This window comes from Palaemon carinicauda, chromosome 1, assembly GCF_036898095.1.
Source record: "Palaemon carinicauda isolate YSFRI2023 chromosome 1, ASM3689809v2, whole genome shotgun sequence".
In the NCBI taxonomy this organism is placed as follows: Eukaryota; Metazoa; Arthropoda; class Malacostraca; order Decapoda; family Palaemonidae; genus Palaemon; species Palaemon carinicauda.
This window is the reverse complement of record NC_090725.1, coordinates 184,717,992-184,741,717: the sequence shown is the minus strand read 5'-3', so window position 1 is coordinate 184,741,717 and position 23,726 is coordinate 184,717,992. Positions and strand designations below refer to the sequence as shown.

Below are 23,726 nucleotides of genomic sequence, written 5' to 3'. Positions count from 1 at the left end.
TGCGTTCTCTTCCCAGTCTTCTGGGTCTGCATTAAGAAAATCACTGTTTATGTCGAGGTGTTTCAGAAAACGGATTGACTTGCGAGTTGCAAAAGATTCAAGTGGTGGAATCATGGAACTTTTCAATTCGACCCGCTTTGGGGGATCTTCGTCTTCGTCATCATCCTCATCGATTTCACCTGATTCTGCCGGGATCAAGGTCGACACTATGGCCTGCTTTGTCGGTGCTAAAACAGCTTCATCGAACAGTGACAGTACCACAAGCTCCTCTGACACATACCACAGATTCCGTTGCAGTTTGTATCTGGCCGCTCTTCCAACACGGTCATTGTGGTAAGAGTGTAGTTTCTTCAGCATCTCCAAATCTGTTTGAGGAGCAACTGCAGCATCAGGGGCAGAAAACCCGGCTTCCACATAAGTCAGGATGGAGAAAATGCTCACATCACAAACACAGGACTCCTCCCGTTGGGTAAGATCTTTGAGTTGTCCTCGGAACATCCAAATCTTGAGACAGTACAAGACTTTTGCCATCCATCTGGCATTATGGAAAGCTCAGGGTTTCTTGAAATTGAAACTAGGAAGATTCCCTCCAAGGCAGACAATCGTTAACTCCAAGATTCCCAGGTAATCATCTCGGTGATTGTCCTGTGCCAACTTGGATTCCGCAAACTTCATGATGCAATCCCTGTCAGGCTGCAGTGCCTCCAAGTCTTTTCCAGTCTGATAGTTGGACTTGTCAAGGGAGCCCAAATTCTTTTGGAACCAACGAAAGAGTTGAACATCGGGACCCGAGGAAACTCCAGAGCATGTAGAGAATACTACACCAAGAATTATTTCGTAAATGTGATGGCGGTATGCCAAATTAAGGACTGTGCGACGGAGTCTCTGTTCTAGAAGAATGCACGCTCCTGATCGACGTCCCGTGTTTGATGCAGTTGTATTAAAGCAGAAGCCTGCAACCTTTTCATCCAAACACCATTCCTGTAACAGTTCATAAACTGCTGCAGCTTGATTCTCGCCCGTTCCTGATGTCAGTTTTGGTACACCAAGAAGTTGTGTTTCTCCAGTGGAGACAGCCGTTATCAAAACTGGAAGGCGGTCAACGGATGTTGTTGAACAGAGAAGAGATGGTAATAACTTGCTATCCCAATGCACAATGCATGTTTTGCCTTCGGCTTTGAATGCGTTGTGCAGGTCCGTCCATTGTTGCTAACGGTGCTTTTCTCTATGGCGCTTGACGCTGGAGCGGCTGATATTGAGCTCCCCAGGATCATGTCCCAGACTTTTGGCGGTTTCAGCTACCACAAACAGAGCATTGCGATCCGTTGTCCCTGTCCGATCCAGGGCTCCTGTAAGACCTGGGGTCCAGACATTGTTAGGTCGAAACCACTTCGTTTGTGGAGCTGCTTTCTTCTGTCCGTTATCTGAATCCGCAGATGTCGACGAGTCTTCACCTGACTTTGCTGAGGAAGAAGATCCTTCCAGCTTAACTTGGCTTGTAGTAGCCTCGGCTTCAGCAACATGTTTTTGTCTGCGCCTTTTCAGTTCTTCTTCTCGCTGTTACGTTCTTGCTTCCATGTTGGCCAGTTTCTTGTCCATCACGCCCAATGAGCCGCGGCGCCCTGGTTCTTGTTGCGCTATTAAAAATTCTTTGTCTTCTTGAATATGAATTAAAGACATTACATTAGCATTTGCCACATCAAATAGGGTTTTCATTGCTACCTGGAATTTTTTTTTTCATTTGCCTCTTGTTTCCCTCTTCTCCCTTTGTTTTTCTTCAAAAGTTTCCCCTGATTGAACAATTTCTTTACTTTTTCTTGAATTTTGTCATTTCTTTGAACAGGAAGCCTGGCCTTTTTCCAGTAAGCTTCTACTTCACTTGTTTCAATAGATGCACTTTCACTAACGCCTTTGTTTAATGTCATATGGTGATGTAAAAATACACTTAACACTTGCTCCTTGCTGGGGAGCTTGGGCCCCAAAATTGTGGTGGACATTTCTTCAATGAGATAAAAACCACGTTTTTTCGCCATCAGAAAAAAATAAAGATACAAAGATATTAGTACAATGTCTTTGCCACCTTTCAGAGATGAGATTAGTTCATATATGACGCAATCAAATGTAATTAGCGTGGAACTGAGTGGATGATACAAGATGATGCACCATTTAGTCATCTGCTCCGAAGGGGAAATCTCAAAACTTGTTGAGCCACCCCTAAATATTATTTGATTGGCTTCAAACTTTGTACACAATGTTTTCTACCGAAATTGAACCAGAATCAGGCCAGGGAGCAAAGGAATTCAGGAGCTAAGAATATTTGGGGCTATAGACTGGTATAGAAACACTATAAACAGACAGGAGTGGAAGGACAAGTCTAAGGTCTTTGTCCTGCAATGTACTATCAATGGCTAATGACGATATATATATATATATATATATATATATATATATATATATATATATATATATATATATATATATATGTGTGTGTGTGTGTGTGTGGGTGTGTGTGTGTGTGTGTGTGTATAAGTACATACTCCAACAAAAACAACAACAAATGTAACCGTTTCTAGATTACTGCAGGACAAAGGCATCAGACATGTCCTTATTCATGCCTGGGGTTTGGTCTGTTTTCATCACCACGCTGGCCAAGTGCGGATTTGTGATGGTAGGAAATTTTAGTCTGATCACTCACAGCAAACCAACCGAGTATGGGTGGCCCTAATTAGTACAGATTTGCTGATCATGGTGATAAACCCTTTCTCCATGTTGAGGTATCCTCACTCAGAGAGGAATACTGTATGTGTATATATCTATCTATATCTATGTACACACATTGTATATATATATATATATATATATATATATATATATATATATATATATATATATATATATATATATGTATGTATATATATATATATATATATATATATATATATATATATATACATATATATGTATATTTATATATATATATATATATACATACATATATTTATATATATATATATATATATATATATATATATATATATACTGTATATATATATATATTTTTTTTCTTCAAAAAGGCCCATAAAAGAAACACAGGAAATATGAATAAATCACACTATATTTCGGTCAATAAACATCGACCCTCTTCAGGATGTAAGATGTTTATTGACCGAAATATAGTGTGATTTATTCATATTTCCTGTGTTTCTTTTATGGGCCTTTTTGAAAAACATGTTAAACTGTTCGATTACAGTTATAAATAAGACATATATATATATATATATATATATATATATATATATATATATATATATATACATATATATATGTATATATGTATATATATATATATATATATATATATATATATATATATATATATATATATATGCACTCATACACGTACAAAAATCTATTTATGGCCTATTAGTGATAAAATTATCACCTATATACGCGTGTGCGTTTGTACCATTTTATATATGTGAAACATGCATTATTTTACATTCCGTTTTTCCCAATTTTGGTAAAATGGCATTTATTTTGAACTCTAATTATATTTTGATACATTTACCCAGAGAGAGAGAGAGAGAGAGAGAGAGAGAGAGAGAGAGAGAGAGAGAGAGAGAGAGAGAGAGAGAGAGAGAGAGAGAATTTACACGGAACTGTGTTTGTTATTGTTGATTTTTAGTCTGTAAGATAAATTTTCTTATAGTTCTAGATATATTATCTATATGCCATTCATATTAGCTTTCCTGGTGATCTGCATTTACCAAGAAACATCATAACTAAATTTTGGAAAGGACAAAGACCAAATCCATCAGATTTTTGGAGGCAAACTGGACTTGTATCCTCAGCTGATTTCACTACTTAAAATCTAATTTGAACTTTTGTTGTTTTTTTAAACACTGAAAAGAAATTGACAAGTTTAATTCTTTATAGATAAATAATCAATCAACAACCTTAAAAGGATAGACTGATATTTCGAGATGGTTGGGCTTCTTCTTAAGCATTTTCGACAATGGTCCCCGAGACGTCCATAATCGCATTTTCAAAGAGACTCGTCAACTTTCCCGCAAGACTCATGTAAACTACGACCTGGTATCTCGAGTTACAATATGCGGTTGGACATAACTATATTACTCTGAATTCATAAAGAACGACAAAAGACACAGATAAAACAAACAAAAGAAGATTGTGCCTTCTCATTGTTAGTAAATTTCATTGGGCAGATTAGCTTTCCACGATATGTATTTCCACTGATCCATTTGATAATAACACCTGCACGTGATACTCAAGCCAAGGCTAAAACCTATAATGCCAATGTGGTTTCACATAAAAAAACAGATTGCTTATATTTAATTTAGCCAAGACTACAAAATTACCGAAAGCATTAAATATTTACAGATTAACTGCAAAAAAAAAAAAGGAAGAAAAATATTAATTCATACACACCGCTCCCCCGTCTTCTAAAGACTTTTATCTTCTGCCTTACAATCTCCACCCAAATCCCAACATACACCTCTCTTTTACTATAAAAACCATCATGCCGTTATAATTCATATTGTTTTATCACCTGTTCCTTTTAAACAAAGGCACAATTATTTCTGCCATTTATAGCTTTAGAAACTTCCTTTCATGCAGACATACCTTACACAACCTAGTTGATCACTCAATCTTACTTCCACCAAAATACAACATCCCACTTATAATCCCATCAACTCCTGATGTCTTTCCATTCTTCAACCGCGTAATTGATTCATTAGGTCCTCAATATTTACTTGCAAATGCATTCACAAACATACACTAAAGTATCCGCTCTTGCATCTCTCTCTCTCTCTCTCTCTCTCTCTCTCTCTCTCTCTCTCTCTCTCTCTCTCTCTACATTCGGAGCATTTGTAGGTGGTTGGGTAACAGTTCATATATATATATATATATATATATATATATATATATATATATATATATATATATATAATTTATATATATATATATATATATATATATATATATATATATATGTGTATATATATATATATATATATATATATATATATATATATATATATATATATATATATGTTATCATTATTACAGCTGACGAATTACATAAACTCCCAAGCTCCAATATATGGCAATATATATGAACACTGAATATCCAAAGGTCTCTTACGCTATTCTTAAAACAAAACTGGGTTAGTATTTTATAAGAACTACTCAAAAACAACCTCTTACTTCAGTTCTTAGTCAGAGATTATGAGCAAAACACTGTTAGGTAATATTGGTGATCAAAATAATATAAACTTTACAAAAATAAATATATTCTATAAAAAGTTACAACACTTCAAAAGTATTAACACCAAAACATAAATCACTCGAAATATGAAATCTGAACTAAACCTTAGACTAAGGCAAGGAAATGTTACTTTATGAAAATTATACAATCACTTGTTTCACTGGAAAATTAAATTTTACACAAATATTTAATTTTGATAATTAAAGAAAATATTAACACTTTAACACTCTAAGGATTAAATACTGAGTGAAATTTTCATAAATGTAACTGTTACACTTACGTATTTTGGATCACAAGGTTGCCGAACAGTTAAGCAATATATATATACACATCACTGTTTAACCAGTTACAAAAATTCATATGACAATGTACATACATTAACCCTTTTACCCCCAGGCTTTTTGGAAATTTCCAATCCTTAACCCCCAGGGAGGGGTTTTTTTCCCCAGCACATTTTGCAGTATATTATTTTCAAATTGCTCTAACAGCCTTAGTTTTTGTCATAGAGAGGTCAGGTTGGTCTCATTCTCTTGGAAAATGCCTGAATTTTCTCAAAAAATTATCAAAATTATGAAAAAAATATTTTTATAACATTTTTTTGCAAGGACGTACCGGTACGTCCATGGGGGTAAAGGGATGGCTTTTGTGAAACGTACCAGTACGTCCTTTGGGGGTAAAAGGGTTAACACACTATACTTGATTTACCATTCAATAATCACACTTTTCACGGTATATGTTGGGTAAAAAAACTTATTCCTGCTTGAGAGGTTACAAACTTGAGCCCTTGAGAGGAGAGAGGTCTGGCTGACGTTGGCTCTTTCAAAGGGACAGTCTGGGTCTCTTCTGCTGATTATGAATTCCTAGGGTCTATATATATTGACTTAATTCATCTTAATTAATAGATCATTCTAGTGCTGTGGGGGCAAGGTTCTAGTGGCGTAAGGTTGCCAACGTAGTAAATTGAAAAAAGGATACTAGCCTTGCTTGCAAGGCAACCGTCTCTCAGCTAACTCCGCCCACCTACTTCTTGGGACAATAAAAAAAAAGAGTAAATCTATCTCTGGAATCTCCAAGACCTTTCTAACCCCATGGAAACATATAAAGTGGCGTAATCCCTCATGTTCATACCACGTGTTTGTGATACAGCATACCTGATAAGTTTACATAAGACTTCGTAACAAAATACATGAAATAAAAAGTTAATTCTTATAAATAAGGTAAATTTACATATACTAAATTGGACGAAAGATACAATTAAATGCATAATGAAAATCTTATGTAATTTACATACATTACTTAAAATTACATGAGTGGAACTCACCTTACGAGCTGGCTATACACATCTTAACCCTTTTACCCCCAAAAGGACGTACTGGTACGTTTCACAAAAGCCATCATTTTACCCCCATGGACGTACCGATACGTCCTTGCAGAAAACTGCTATAAAAAGGCTGTTAGAGCAATTTAAAAAAAATTTACACCAAAATGTGCTGGGAAAAAAATAACCCCCTGGGGGTTAAGGGTTGGAAATTTCCAAATAGCCTAGGGGTAAAAGGGTTAAATACACAAATGAAATACATGAATAAAATATTTACTCCTATGCAAGACCAGCTTCATAAGAATACACACACACACATACACACACACACACACACATATATATATATATATATATATATATATATATATATATATATATATATATCATTACGACTAGCAAATTACATAAATGCCTAAGCTCCAAAATGCACCTGCTTTTAATTATATAAGTCCGATACACACGAGAATACCTCCGAGCTCTGACAATAACACACAACTCTCAGACGTTAATAATGAATATCTCAAGGTTTCTTCACATTGCACTCAATACAAAACTGAGTGATTACTTTATTTTTTTTATCGGAAACTATTCTAAAACCAACCTCTTACTTCAGTTCTTAGTCAGGGGATACAAACAAGTCATTGAGTTAATTATTGGTGATCGAAATAATACACACTTTACAAAAATAAATATTCTATAAAAATAACAATTCAACAGTAATACCGAAAATAAATCACTTGAAATTTAAATCTGAATAAGACAAAATGACGCTTAAAAAAATATACAATCACTTGTTTCACTAGAAATTAGTTTATGAAAATATTCAATTTTGACAATGAAAAAAATTGACTCTTTAACACAACAGAAAATAAATCAAATTTACACTTACATGTACTTAACTGTTACTCTTACGTTCTTAGGGCTCACACAAGGTTACCGAACGGTTAAGGAAGAACAAATGCGCTTCACAGTTTTACGAAATCACACAGGGCAGGCACAAATAAATTAATAATTTTATAATATAACTGTACTCACATAACTTGAACCACAGGAATGCCAATGTTTGAAAAAACTCTATACACATTTGAGAGAAAGCACTATGTACGCTTGAGAGGAAACACTAAGCATGTTGGAGAGGAAATACGTAGGGGCTGGATAAATGCTGGAGAGAGAACTGTTGGACGCTGGTTCTTTCCAAAGGTCAGGTTGGATCTCTGGTCCCTATGCATTGCTAGGCCCTTACATATTATCCTAATTCATTCTGGAACCTTCCAGCTAATCGTTCTCGTAGCATGGGGCCATGGTCAAGATGGCCTCTCACAAAGTTAGGTTGCCAACTTGGCAGATTTAAAGTAGGGTACCATTCGTTGCATGACGAGGCAACCCTCTCAGTTAACTCTGCCCACCTCCTCTCATAACATTAAAAAAAGAAAAGAGTGAGTTTTAGTCAAGAACCTTCATGTGACTTTCAAGTACGTGGAAACATGATGCAATTCCTGTGGAGGATTAATTTTTGTTTTATTTACATTTATTTCTTGTTGTTTGCCAAATCCGGAGAGAGAGAGAGAGAGAGAGAGAGAGAGAGAGAGAGAGAGAGAGAGAGAGACTTACCTTATTGCCTTATTGCCTTATTCTATGTTTGGGTTACCCAAGGTCCCTCAGTGTGAGGCACCTCGTATATCCACCAGAGAGTTGCTAATGCATCTTCCGGTGTATTTTGCATCTTCCAGTCTTGGATGGTCTGGGATGCATCTCAGGTATTTATCGACTTATTCTTAAACACATCTACGCTCACTCCTGATATTTTTCTTAGATGAGCTGGCGGCGCATTAAATAGTTGCTGCATTATTGATGCTGGTGCGTAGTGGATTAATGTCTCGTGCACCTTCCTTAGTTTTCCTGGTATAGTTTTGGTCACTATTAATCTACCTCCGCTTGCTCTTTCTGATATTTTTAGCTCCATGATGTTTTCAGTAATTCCTTCGATTTGCTTCCATGCTTGTATTGTCATGTAGTGTTCTCTTCTCCTTTCTAGACTGTACAATTTTAAAAATTACAGTCTTTCCCAGAAGTCAAGTTCCTTAACTTCTTCTATTCTAGCTGTAAAGGACCTTTGTACACTCTCTATTTGTACAATATCCTTCTGGTAGTGTGGGTACCATATCACATTGCAGTACTCAAGTGTACTACGTACATAAGTTTTGTAAAGCATAATCATGTGTTCAGCTTTTCTTGTTTTAAAGTGTCTGAATAGAACTCCCATTTTTGCTTTACATTTAGCCAACAATGTTGCTATTTGGTCGTTGCATAACATATTCCTGTTTAACATTACACCAAGGTCTTTAATTGCTTCCTTGTTTGTGATTGTCTCGTTATTAGGTCCCCTGTATGCATATACCATTCCTTCACTGTTTCCATAATTTATTGATTCGAATTTATCGGAGTTAAATACCATCCTATTTATCTCCGGCCATTCAAATATTTTGTTTAGATCTCTTTGTAATAAGTTCCTATCTTCATCATAAGTAATTTCTCTACCTATTCTTGTGTCATTGGCGAAACTTCTCACTACAGAGTCTTTAACATTACAGTCTATGTCTGAGATTATAATAACAAACAGCAGTGCAGCTATTACCGTACCCTGTGGCACGCCAGATATTACCTGAGCTTCATCTGATTTCTCATCATTTGCAACCACTATCTGTTTTCTGTTTTCTAGAAATTATTTTACCCATTTTCCTATCTTTCCCACAATATTATTCTTTCTCATTTTTTCTCTAATATATTATGATCTACTTTGTCAAACGCTTTTGCAAAATCTAAGATCACATCTGTGTCTTTTCCATTTATCATATCTTTATATATGTTTTCATAGTGTGCTATCAGTTGGGTTTGTGTACTTTTTCCGGGCACAAAACCGTGTTGACCTATATTAAATCAATTATTTTTAACCAAATGATTCAATATTTTCTTTTTTATTACCCTTTCATACACTTTCATAATATGTGATTTTAGATTAACAGGTCTATAATTGCTTGCCTCTAGTCTTGATCCACTTTTGAAAATAGGGATTATATAAGCTAATTTATGTTTAACATATATCTCGCTCATATCTACACTTTGTCTTAGCAGTATTGCAAGCGGCTTCGCGATAATGTGTGCAGTTTTTTTAACAAAATCGCTGGAACTCCATCTTTAATTTTTAATTTTGCTTATAGCCTGCACAATATCTGCTTCATTAATATCTATATCCGTTAGATATTCAACATTTCCTTCTCTCATCTGTTTCATTATTCTCATTCGCAATTTTTGGCGTGAATTCACTCTTATATTTTTCTATTAATATGTTGCATATTTCCTTTTTCTTACTCGTTAACCGTCCTTCAATTCTTAGAGGGCCTATTTCTAATCTCCCTTTATTCATCTTTTTTGCATAGGAGTATAGTACTTTGTTTTTTTTTTTATATTTTGAAGTGTCCTTTCTTCTAAGTCCCTTTTTCATTTTCTTTCGATTGTATAATCTTTTGTTCAGCATTTTCTATCTTACTTTTTATTTCCATAATTTTCCATACATTTTTTTCTTTTGCAAGATTTTTATTCCACTTTCTAATTTTCTGAATTAAGATCCGTCTGTCTCTTGGTATGCATGTCTGATGTTTATTTATTTTTTTTTTCGGTACATATTTTTCAACAATTTTCTCCAGTATTTTGTACAGTATATCCATATTTACCTGTATATTATCACTTACGAATACATTTTCCCAATCTTTGTTTAATTCTTCATTTATTTCTGACCATTTTATATCCTTACTATAAAAATTATATTTTCCATATCCTTCCCATCTTTTTGTGCTTTGTTTATCTCTTATCTTCTGCGCTACTATTACTCTCTTTTTTATATGTATATATACAACCACTTTCTTCTATCCGTTCTTTCCAATCCACGAAAGGAAAGTTAAAATCTCTGGATAGGAGTATATTTCAGTCTTTATGGTTTCTACATATATCATCTATTTTTTTCTATTATTATGTCAAACTCTTTAGTATTTGGGGCTCTGTAAACTACAATGTTCACTAATTTTTCATATTCAAATTCTACCGCAATCAATTCACATTCTGTGTTGCTGTATTTTTCACAGACTTTTCCTTGATTTATGTCTCTTCCATATATTGCAGTTCCCCCTTGATTCCTATTTGTTCTGTCTGATCTAAATGTTTGGAAACCCTTTATCTGGTCATCACTGCCAGTCTCTTGGGAATACCATGTTTCACTTATATCTAATGTATCTATTTTTTTCAATTTACGTTAGTTCTTCTAAGAACTCTATTTTCCTTTTAGAGTTACTCATGACTAAACCCTATGTGTTCATCACTATAATGGTTTGTGTATCATCCTCATTATTTAATATTGGTAATAATATGGATTCTCCAATGCTTCCTTCCTGTTCTGATATGATGTTGTTTTCTTCATTTCCAGTAATTCTGCCAATAAAAAATCCAACTTTTCTATGATATTTGCTCTTTCGGCTTCATATTTATTTTTGTGTGTATACCTGCAATTATCCCCATATCTACACCAACGCCTGGTATTATAGATGCATTCTTTGTAGTTGGGCTCTAATTGTGCATATTTGGGTTGAAAGGCATCATATCTTGGGGCCTTTTGTGCATAGCGTGGTATATACTCGGCTTGGTTTTTAGTTTCTTTTTTGTTTCATTTTTGCTTTCATTTTTCTTTTCTGTTTGCTGAGTTTTCTGACTTTCATTCATGGTTGCAGGATGCATATATCGACAATTTTTCGTGAATTTGCATCCTTTTCCTTCTTTTAGGTTTTTGCATATTTTTGGATGGAGATCTCTGCATCCGTCTCCATATCCGTCTAAATATGCACATTTACCATATATTTCATAATTATGGCATATCTTTGGATGCTTGTAGTAGCATCTTTCCCCAAATCTTAAATTTCTGTGAATTGCATACTATGTTTTTCTCTTAATTTTTTCCTTTTTCTTGCTCTTCCCTAAAAGTATGTAGGTCCGGGTAGAGTCTCTTAAGTCTGTTATTTGTTTCCATCTGATAATTTATTTCTTCGTAAGTATGTTGTTGAATGTCATCATATGTTAGATCAATGATTTCCTCTGCATCCTTACACATATCCTGTTCATTTTTCTCTTCTTCTTCTTCTTCTTCTTCTTCTTCTTCTTCTTCTTCTTCTTCTTCTTCTTCAACTATTTGCAGATTCAGTCTCGATTTAATTATATTTTCTAGCCAGACTAAGCATGTTGAACAGAATACCTTTGTGTCTTTATTTTTTATTTTTTTTGTTGCACTTCAGCGCAAGTAGGGTGTGTTGGTACATGAAATGCGAATCAGCTGATGCTGATTAATAATGGAATACCACATCTTACAGGTATTGCACCATTTTGGCATTCTTTTTCCCAATGTATTAATCAGCATATTTACCATATTGGACTTCTTATTGTTCTTTGATGGAATGTGTTCATTGATATAAACTTTCTTTATAAGTCTTTATCACCTGGATCTTCTTTGGAATTTCTTCTATTATTTTGATGATGTTTTCTGCAGACTTGCTCTAGTTTGTTGGATCATATTGTTTCAATATGTTTGAGAATATTTTTCCATCACACTGGTTGGAGCTACTAGCGACCTCAGTTATCAAAAGGTCTAGTTCTTGTTGCGCAAACTCATGGATTTTACTCTTGCTGATTGCAGCAATGTCCCTCCATGCTTTGCCTGTGTTATAGAGCGCCATCTTGTTCAGATCTTTAGTAATTCTGAAGATAACTATCCTATACCGATGTTTTATCCCACTTTTCTGACCTCAAACTAATCACCGACTATTCACGAAAACTTGTAGCTATATTGCACTCGATAGCCTTTTGTTATCCGCGTTAAATCAGCTTATTTATCGGATCACACAAGTGGACTCACTCACTAGCATACAGAAACACTCACAGAGAGAGAGAGAGAGAGAGAGAGAGAGAGAGAGAGAGAGAGAGAGAGAGAGGTAGTTAGTGTAACGATTGTTTGTTATGAGAATGACTGTTGGTATAATCCAGGTTTTGTTTATTTTTTAGCTACCTTAGGACAGCGGTAAATATCTTGGGTGAATGCTTTTTTTGATTTGACAGCAGTAAGAGGTAGTTGTGTGAATGCTGGATTATCATTATTATCTTTATACCAGCGTGAAAGTGTTTATTTATTTCTAAAGTAAGTAAAATTTCATTTATCTTTGCTAGGAGTGATTCCAGTGCGATAGTTTAGTTAGCTAGGAGTGTTCGTTTTATTTTGCAGGCCATAATTCCTCCTTTGGAGAGATTTTTCCTTAAATGTGGAATTAATTGTTGATGACCTGGCTTATGATAAGGAACTCGATACGATTACTCAGAATTACATAATTGTTGATGACCCGGACTGAATGAATTTTCGATTGCAGATGATGATGATAATAATGATGATGATGATAAGGATGATGATAATCACGACCCCAATTAGGGAGGTAGTTGTGGCAAATTGCCACACAGTCAACTGTTAACCCCAGAGCTGTGGTAGTGTGGCACAAAAGACAGTTCAGCTTTGTGTGGATGACTGTATTGGTGTCAACATAATGCAATATATAAACATACATAGTTTGGTGTTAATGTGGGGTTAATTCTAAGTTTTGATAGGTTTTTTGTTGGTTTATTTGAATGTTGTTACGTTTAATGTCTTTTTAGTTTTAAGTGTGATTATTTTGATTGTGGATGGTTTTCTGTTAAGCCTTTTAGTTTTAAGGAATATATTATTAAGGTTATGTTTTGTTTTTATTTCTCTTCTCTCTAAGAGTCCAGTTGATAATGTAAGGGGAAAGTTTGTGCTGAGGAGACATTTGTCAGTTAGAGTGATTCAAGGGTGTGAAGGTAGTTGTTCTTGGGACAACCCCCCACATCCCTAGTATGTGTGTCAAACACCTTACCTTTTAAACAAATTACATAAGACTTTGTAACAAATCTACGTGAAATAAAAATCTAATTCTTTAAAATAGCATAAATTTACATGTACGGAGCGGAATGAAAATGCATCTAAATGAATGATGACAGCCTTATGTAATTTACATACATTTACTTAATCTTACATGAGCGGAACTCACCTTACAAGCTGGCTATACATCTCTTAAATATACAAATGAAATACATGAATAATATAATCTACTCTCCGGTTAGACCGGCTTCGTAAGAATACACACACACACACATATATATATATATATATATATACATAAAATATATATATATATATATATATATGTATATATATATATATATACATTATTACGGTTTACAAATTACGTAAATTCCAGAGCTCCAAAACTCACCTGTTTTATTTTATGTAAGTCTGATACATACTAGAAATACACTGAGCTCTGAGAAAATTACGCAACTCCCAGACGGTAATATATATGAACACTGCATATCCAAAGGTCTCTTAACTTTACTCAAAACAAAACTTGGTGATTACTTTACCTCTTACTTCAGTTCTTAGTCAGGGATAATGAGTAAAGTACTGTATCAAGTAATGGTGATTGAAATAATACCCACTTTACAAAAATAAATACATGCTATAAAAATAACAATAATTCAAAAGAATTAACACAAAAATAAGAAACTCGAAAATTAAATCAGAATTAGACCTTGGACTTATAACATAACACTCCAGAAAATGACACAAACACTCGTTTTACTAGAAATTGATTTATAAGAATATTTAATTTTGACAATTAATGAAAAGAGTTAACACTTTAACACTAATAAATACACAATAATGAAATTTACATTTACACAACTGTTACACTTATGTCTTTTGGTTCACACAAGTTTACAGAACGGTTAAGCAAAATGTTTTAATCCAATTCACATTAATGAATTATACAGGGCCAGTTAAAAAATAACCTTCAATGTAAACTTATATAATACTCACTTCCCTTTACAAAAACCAGTAACAAAAAATAACAATGTTTCACAAACACTGTACACGAAAGAAAAACTTTTTTTTTTTCTTTTTTTTTTTACGTATGAGAGGTGCTTGAGAGAGGGTTGGCAGAACGATGGCTTTCGACTATCAGGCGGGAATTCTCTGTGTCCTTCTTATGCATTTCTAGGCTTTATATATATCAACTTAATTAATTCCAGAACCTTCCAGTTCGGCCTACTGGAAGCGTGGGGGGCATGGTCTAGCCGTGTCAAGGGTGCCAAAGTAGTCATTTGAAGAAAGGGCACTAAAGTTGCTTGCAAGGCAACTCTCTGCTAACTCCGCCCACCTTACTCTAGTAACATTACAAAAAAGATAAACTTAATCTAGAATTTTCTAACCACGAGAAAATAATGACGTAATCCTTCGTGCTACCTCGTGTGTGCCACACAGCATACCTAAACAAGGTTATATAAGACTTAGTAACAAAACTAAATGAAATAAAAATTTTATTCTTGAAAATAACGTAAATTTACATATATGAAACTGTCTGAATAAACAATTAAATGAATGACAAAAGTCTTTTGTAATTTACATACATTACTTAATCCTAAGTGAGTGGAACTCACCTTTCGAGCTGGCTATACATCTCTTAAATACGCAAATAAAATACATGAATAAAATATTTACTATCATGCTAGACCAGCTTCGCAAGTATATGTATATATATATATATATATATATATATATTTATATATATATAAATATACATATATATGTGCGTGTTTGTATTGTATACATACACATCTGTGTATATACAGTATGTGTGTGTTTGTGCATTATTCAGCTGTTTCTCTTCATTCGGAGAGTTTGTAGGTGGTTAGGTCACAGTATAATTATATATATATATATATATATACATATATATATATATATATATAGATAAATACACACACACACACATATATATATATATATATATAAATATATACTTACGAAGCTGGTCTAGTGTAGAGTAAATACAATAGTTTATACATGATTTTATTTACATTTTATATTATTTTCATATATGCATTGAAGAGATGAATAGCCAGCTCCTAAAATGAGCCCATCTCATGTAGATGTAAGTATTTTATGTAAATTACGTAAGACTGTCGTGAATTTCATTGTATTCTTTATTCAAGTTAGTATATGTAAATTTACGTTATCTTTAAGAATTAACTTTTTATTTCACGTATGGTTGTTACGAAGTCTTACATAATCTATTTGAGAGAGTTGTTGGATTTGTGCGAGGTATGAACAAGGGTATAGGTAATGTTCTTTTATATCTTATGAGGCATTACGTCATGTTTGAGAGAGAATGCTCAGAAACATGTGCTTTGGAAAATTCTGTACATGTGCTTTAGAAACGTGGTGAAGGACCTAGTGATAAGATGTTATCTTTTTCTTTTTATTTCGGGGACAAAGGGTGGGTGGAGCTAGCTGATTGAGAGAGCCATCTGGCATAGCACGAGTAGTGCTCGGGAGAGCAATACTTGGTAACTCTGACCTTTTGCTTGGCCCACCACGCTTCCCAGTTCGTTGGGAAATTTCTAGAAACAGTTAGATTTTATATAAAAGGCGACACCAAGATTACAGACAGAGAGAGATTAGCAGCCTTAAGATAGTCATCTCCTCACCTCTCTCACTCTTGCACGCAACCCAGTATATTGTTTTTGAAAGTGTTCAGTACGTTTAGTGTGTCCTCTCCTAAGTGATTCTGTGCCCCAAAGCAAATCGTGTGTCGGAAAGATACATAAGACGAAACGGTGATTTTGAATTCCTTGTATTAGGGTAAGTGTTGGCATTTTGTAAAGTTTTGTAAACAGCCCTGTAGGAAGGTTAGATTTTGTATCGTGATCTGGTTATCTATTTTTATCAAATATCAAACATTTGTATAATTTACATTACATTTTTTCTTTTGTCTTAGTCAAAGGTTTCAGATTTAACATTTAAAGTTAAGTTATATAATTATCAGATCGTATCATTTTTGTCTTAATCTAAGTTTAGTTTGGTAGAAAATTTTTTTTGAGTGACTTATTTTGTTATTATGTAAATTCTTTTCAAAGTGTTGTAATTTTCTACAGATTGTATTTATTTTTGTAAAGAGTGTATTATTCCAATCATTATTATATAGAACCAGATTACGCTTCTATCCTGTTAAGAACCACGATAAGTTTTCAATGATACTTAAGAGTAATTACCCATTTTAGTTTTGAATGTACTTAAGAGACCTTTGGATATTCAGTGTTTTATATATTGCTGTCTGGGAGTTATTTAACTGTCTCAGAATTCATGTATTGATATTTTAAAGTGTAACAGTTTTGATGTAAAAACAAACAAGGGAGTTAGGAATTCGAGCAGTTGATTAACTTGCCAGTCATAGTATATATAATATCATGTTTAGTTCCAGTCACGAGTCACAGTATTATATATTTTTGGTACTCAGACCAGGAAACCATAATCGTGTAATGTATACTATATATATATATATATATATATATACATATGTGTGTGTGCGTGTGTTTGTGTGTATGTTCTGTATACATACACGTGTGTGTTTGTGTGTGTAATATGAGTGCGTACATTTAAAGACCAAATACTCTCATTTAAAATCCGCATAAGCTTCGAATTTGAAAATGAAATTGCAAAGACTTAGCCCTTATTTTGTTAAAGAAGAACTGCGTAATTTCAATAAGTGAATGGACAAAAGATATAATGAATAGAATTTGAGTAGAAAAGTGCATCATTTATGGCCGTCGCGAGGCTTAGAAATATGAAATATTGAAACTACCAAAAAATATCACCAACGAAAGCATGATGTGCTATACAACTTACTTAGTATCACCAGAAACTTTCTGTGTCGTGGTTAAATACTTGTTTCAGCATTATAAGATGAACATAGTAATCATTATTGTCTTCAAAGGTGGGGGGGGGGGGGTTCATGTGCGTGGTGTTGGACGGTTCTTCACCTTGTTATTAGCAAGTCTTTTTGGAACAAGCATATCGCGCCCACGCCCTGCTCAAGAGAAGTTCAAGAAGTATAGGCTGATGAATGAATATGATGAAAGAACTCCTTCCTGGTATTTCCTGTTTTGTCCAAATCTCCAAGCGACACTGCAGATGCTGTGTGCGTCTATTAGACAACATACGACTTGGCTGCGTCTCTCTAGATGTAACCCAGAGAACTCTAGAATTGTAAAGCATCCCACAAATTGCCGGAAATGACCACAAACTCTGGGTTAGAAAGGACCGCTTAAGAACTAGCGCAAATTTAACAAATTTCATCGTATGATTTTACATAAAAATGAGACCATAAATATGCCTCGAGAATTTACACGGAAAAAAAGACAGCTGGTTATATCATGTGAATGCGAATCTGGATTCATTATACTTAGCACGGATTCAATTGAAAATTAAAGAAATAATGGCCAGTTTATTCGTGTCAAATATAGTCTAGGAACGAAACAACCACAGGAGCAGAGAGAGAGAGAGAGAGAGAGAGAGAGAGAGAGAGAGAGAGAGAGATATTCAGGTTGATATAAATCAAGAGGAGCCATTTTAATTAAATGTGCAGTCCATTGCTAAATGCAACTTTAAGAGCAAAATTAGCGAGGCTATTGCAAAATAATTAATCAATCAGATATAATTTGTTATTTCTGAAACTCACCAAGATCTACACCTGTGACAGTAAAGTTATATTACACAGGTTTCATTATTGCCATAATATCTCATGGCGTTGCCCCATTTTTGACCAACCGTTACTAATTTAATTTTGTTACCATTTGGGATTTCGGGATAAAGGGATCATCGTTAATAAATTTGATATCGACGGAAGCGATATGGGACAGTTTTCCAAAGACTTCGTCCCTGGAAGTCAACCCACTCAAGTGAGTCAGTCGTTTCTGAATATGTAAAAAGAGAGCGATAAGTACAAATAACAATAGATGGAGACAGCAAGTGTTCCGTGAAAATGCATACTGCACAATCATATAAATAAACAAATTAAGGATCTCAGCCTTAAGTTTGATACTCCAAATATTCCGAGAAAGCAAGGATGGAAATATCGATTCTCACTTCTTTTTTTTTTCTTTTTTTTTAACGTTTGAAAAATCAGGTAACTGGCACTGCGTTCAGAATAAAAAAATACTTTTGTCACTAGGCTAAACGACCCGAAAAAGGCTATGGTATAATCTTGATCTGAAGATATGATGTAACCAGTTCCCTTGTGTTATTTGATTCCCTAACCACCCAGAATAAACAAACGGATATATACTTACTCAAATTAAGCTTAATTCTCGCTTTCTCCCGAAATATGAGTAAATCTATAATAGATCCCAAAGTAGCTCTCTCTCTCTCTCTCTCTCTCTCTCTCTCTCTCTCTCTCTCTCAAGACATCAACATTCATAAAAGATCCCACACAATGACGTTCTTTGAAAAAGTGGACTTAGTGGAATGGGACGAAACATAGTTTGGTTAAGCAAGTGACTATAGAGGTGAAAACTTCAGTTTGCAATCCCATTAAGTATAAAAGAAGATAATAACTTGCATTATCAAGAAGCCAGAGAAAAAGAACAACATGTATTTGCATATCCAAAGAACGGAAGTCTTAGCTGCAGTTGCGCAAAAATAATTACCTTGTAACTCAATTTAGCAACTTGAAAGATGAACGCTTTCAAACGGTAAGGCATTCCAGCCATGAAATTATCATGTAACATATAATGGCTCTCCATTTACGAAAACAAATAACATAAGGCAACAACTATACTGCCAGGTATTTATCAAAGTAGTTTGTTGGGCAGTGAAGCAAACCTAACAGTAGATAGATACCTTAGAAAAAAAGAAGAAAAAAAATCAAGCCATAGTATAGGAGCGAAGACGAATGGAGACTTAATCTTGCTTCATAAGAGAGCATAGAAACAAAGAAGAATCGAAAGCATTGTATTAGTAATTAAAGGCATTTGTGTTCTAAGTTCCTTTGGAATTGGTCCCAAAGAAAGTTATTTATTGAAAACTTTGCTAAAAGAAATTGGACACTGTTTGCTAAATCGTCGAATTTGAAGCACCCATATCCCATCCCAACCTATAATTACTTGGGGGTCGCATTGCAAAAATATTCAAGATCCACAGCAATAATGGCCAATGCACGATTTTGATAATTTTGCTGGTCTCCAAATAATCAATATTTAAATACGCGGAGACAAAATAATATTTTCAGTCAGCCCAAGATAAAAGAGACAATCTATTATAATTCTATATTCGTTCTTCCTTTCTCCAATAACTTGTGTACACTTAAAAATCTGCCGTACAAAACGGTACAAATCCTGGAATAAATGTTGCCAGGCATTTACCGTTTAAAAACCGATATATGGAGGTAAAGAAGTGATATTACGGTCACCAATCCGTAAATGATAACAACAAAATAGGGTAACAATTACAGGTCGCCTGTTTTTTCTGAAATACTGCAGAGAACTGTATATTTTTACGGAAAAATTCCGACTAAAAATACGGTATTTATTTAACACTGTAGGCTATGATTATATAGTTCAGTTCGAACCAAATTATATCAACGTAATCTCCATATCAAAACTTTATGTTATACAATCATATTCCACATAGTCGGAGAAAATAAATGAAAAATGCACATAAATAATTAATGCTAATCTTCGTCAAAAAATACTTTGAATTATTATTCATAGCTTATCAATATTACAATATTCTTTATTTTCAGATTTGCTTATGTGCCGTGGCCATGGCTCAACAGCAATCGAGGAAAGGGTACAGGTATCCGACTACGAGGAACACCATCAACACCGACGGCAATGACAGGAACGCGCAGAATGATAATGAGAATAATTTCATTAACCAGAACAATGGGAATAGATTTAACCAGAATAACGGTGACACTGATAACTCCATTAATATTGGAAACACCTTTAACAATCAGAATAATGGAAATATTTTTGACCATTTCAACCAAGACAACGGCAACAGTGTGAGCAATTTCAAAAACAAAAAAGAGAACATATTTAACCAGAAGAATGGGAACAATTTGAACAACTTTAACCAGAATGGCGGGAATAATAATAACAATATAAATAGCAATAACAATATGAATAACCAACCAGGCTTGCAAAATGGACAACAACCAGTTAGCATAAACAATGTGAGTTCAGAACTTCAGATCCACTTTCTAACGACTTCTTCCTAACCCACAAGACGACAAAACCATATGCTGGAGTAAGCATTAGCCTTGAGGGATTTCCTAAAAGGCCCAGCGACTAAAGCAAACTACTCGACAATGATTGAACCAAGGAATTTAAATGGTGCACGACATAACCAACCATATTATTATTATTATTATTATTATTATTATTATTAATTGCTAAGCTACAATCCTAGTTGGATAAGCACGATGCTATAAGCCCAGGGGCTCCAAAAGGGAAAATAGCCCGGTGAGGAAAGGAAACGAGGAAAAATAAAATATTTTAAGAACAGTAACGACATTAAAATAAATATTTCATATATAAACTATAAATACTTTAACAAAACAAGAGGAAGAGAAATTAGATAGAATAGTGTGCCCGAGTGTACCCTCAAGCAAGTGAACTCTAACCCAAGAAGTGGAAGATCATGGTACAGAGGCTATGGCACTACCCAAGACTAGAGAACAAAGGTTTGATTTTGGAGTGTCTTTCTCCTAGAAGAGCTGCTTACCATAGCTAAAGTCTCTTCTACCCCTACAAAGAGGAAAGTAGCCACTGAACAATTGGTGCAGTAGTTAACCCCTTGGGTGAAGAGAAATTGTATGGCAATCTCAGTGTTGTCAGGTGTATGAGGTCAGAGGAGAATCTGTAAAGAATAGGCCCGACTATTCGGTGTATGTGTGGGCAAAGGGAAAGAACCGTAACCAGAGAGAAGGATCCCATGTGGTACTGTCTGGCCAGTCAAAATGCCCCATAACTCTCAAGCGGTAGTATCTCAACGGGCGGCTGGTGCCCTGGCCAACCTACTACCTACTAATAGTTAATGCATTCTATGGGATAACACTCATATGCGACCAAATTTCAGGTTAATGGTACCGTCAAAACGTTCGAGTTTAACATTTTAATGGAAAAAATAGCATTCTTTATTTGTTGATTACTGTTATCATGACTCATCAGCTGGGCATAACTTGGTAGTGTTTGTGCACCTGCGCATTTTCGCCACTGGATGAATAGTTGCCAGAATAACTTGTTGAAGTTTTGGCAATCAAATACTATCTCATAGTCTAAATGTCATACGTGGTTTGTCATAGATTAAAAATTATCATTATTGTTTTATCAAAATCATTATACTGGGAATTATTCATAAAAATGAAGGATATCCATGTAAGCTTAAGGTAGAAGCACAAGGTAATTCTCTGAAGCAAAAGGTAGAAGTATAAGCAAACCTTTCTTTCCATATTCATAGTGATTACCTTTTACTTGCGAGGATATCCTCCAAGCAGAAGTAAAAGGTTGACTCGTGTTTCAGGAGCGCTTAGTTGCATGTTGGAACTTGTAAGATTTCATTTGTGCTGTCAAGATAAGAAAGAGTTTAGTATTTATAATACGTATTTAATGCCCGGTTTTTACTTGTATTTAATTAAGTTTACGCATCAGAAAGAACATAGACGCCGCCACTCCTTCCCCAAAGCCACCACACGTCGTCTATCTACTACCACACAACCAAAACTTACCACCACACGACCTCTGTCTACTACCGCACAACCAAAAATTTCCACCCCTTGCATTAGAAGTTCTTTGACCTCTTTTTAGCTCCCACACCTCTAGCATTAGAAGTTCTTTGACCTCTTTTTAGCTCCCACACCCCTTGCATTAGAAGTTCTTTAACCTCTTTATAGCTTCCACACCCCTTGCATTAGAAGTTCTTTGACCTCTTTTTAGCTTCCCCACCCCTTGTATTAGGAGTTCTTTGACCTCTTTTTAGCTCCCCCACCCCTTGCATTAGAAGTTCTTTGACCTCTTTTTAGCTCCCCCACCCCTTGCATTAGAAGTTCTTTGACCTCTTTTTAGCTCCCTCACCCCTTGCATTAGAAGTTCTTTGACCTCTTTTTAGCTCCCCCACCCCTTACATTACAAGTTCTTTGACCTCTTTTTAACTCCCTCACCCCTTGCATTAGAAGTTCTTTGACCTTTTTTTAGCTCCCTCACCCCTTGCATTACAAGTTCTTTGACCTCTTTTTAGCTCCCTCACCCCTTGCATTAGAAGTTCTTTGACCTCTTTTTAGCTCCCACACCCCTTGCATTAGAAGTTCTTTGACCTCTTTTTAGCTCCCTCACCCCTTGCATTAGAAGTTCTTTGACCTCTTTTAAGCTCCCCCACCCCTTGCATTAGAAGTTCTTTAACCTCTTTTTAGCTTCCACACCCCTTGTATTAGAAGTTCTTTGACCTCTTTTTAGCTCCCTCACCCCTTGCATTAGAAGTTCTTTGACCTCTTTTTAGCTCCCTCACCCCTTGCATTAGAAGTTCTTTGACCTCTTTTTAGCTCCCACACCCCTTGCATTAGAAGTTCTTTGACCTCTTTTTAGCTCCCTCACCCCTTGCATTAGAAGTTCTTTGACCTCTTTTAAGCTCCCCCACCCCTTGCATTAGAAGTTCTTTAACCTCTTTTTAGCTTCCAAACCCCTTGTATTAGAAGTTCTTTGACCTCTTTTTAGCTCCCTCACCCCTTGCATTAGAAGTTCTTTGACCTCTTTTTAGCTCCCTCACCCCTTGCATTAGAAGTTCTTTGACCTCTTTTTAGCTCCCTCACCCCTTGCATTAGAAGTTCTTTGACCTCTTTTTAGCTCCCTCACCCTATGCATTAGAAGTTCTTTGACCTCTTTTTAGCTCCCCCACCCCTTGCATTAGAAGTTCTTTGACCTCTTTTTAGCTCTCCCACCCCTTGCATTAGAAGTTCTTTGACCTCTTTTTAGCTCCCACACCCCTTGCATTAAAAGTTCTTTGACCTCTTTTTAGCTCCCTCACCCCTTGCATTAGAAGTTCTTTGACCTCTTTTTAGCTCCCCCACCCCTTGCATTAGAAGTTCTTTAACCTCTTTTTAGCTTCCAAACCCCTTGTAT

The 23,726-nt window shown here is 35.0% G+C and overlaps 1 protein-coding gene across 1 annotated transcript in view; it reads left to right on the top strand.

Annotated features, from left to right (window-relative positions):
• The first annotated feature begins 2,067 nt into the window (after positions 1-2,067).
• Positions 2,068-23,726, top strand: part of LOC137632650 (probable serine/threonine-protein kinase nek3) — a 32,926-nt gene continuing 11,267 nt past the window's right edge. Inside the window, exons 1-2 of the mRNA XM_068364759.1 lie at positions 2,068-2,121; positions 20,351-20,785. Of these exons, the coding sequence (XP_068220860.1) occupies positions 2,068-2,121; positions 20,351-20,785 (489 nt within the window). The remainder of the gene's footprint in view (positions 2,122-20,350; positions 20,786-23,726) is intronic.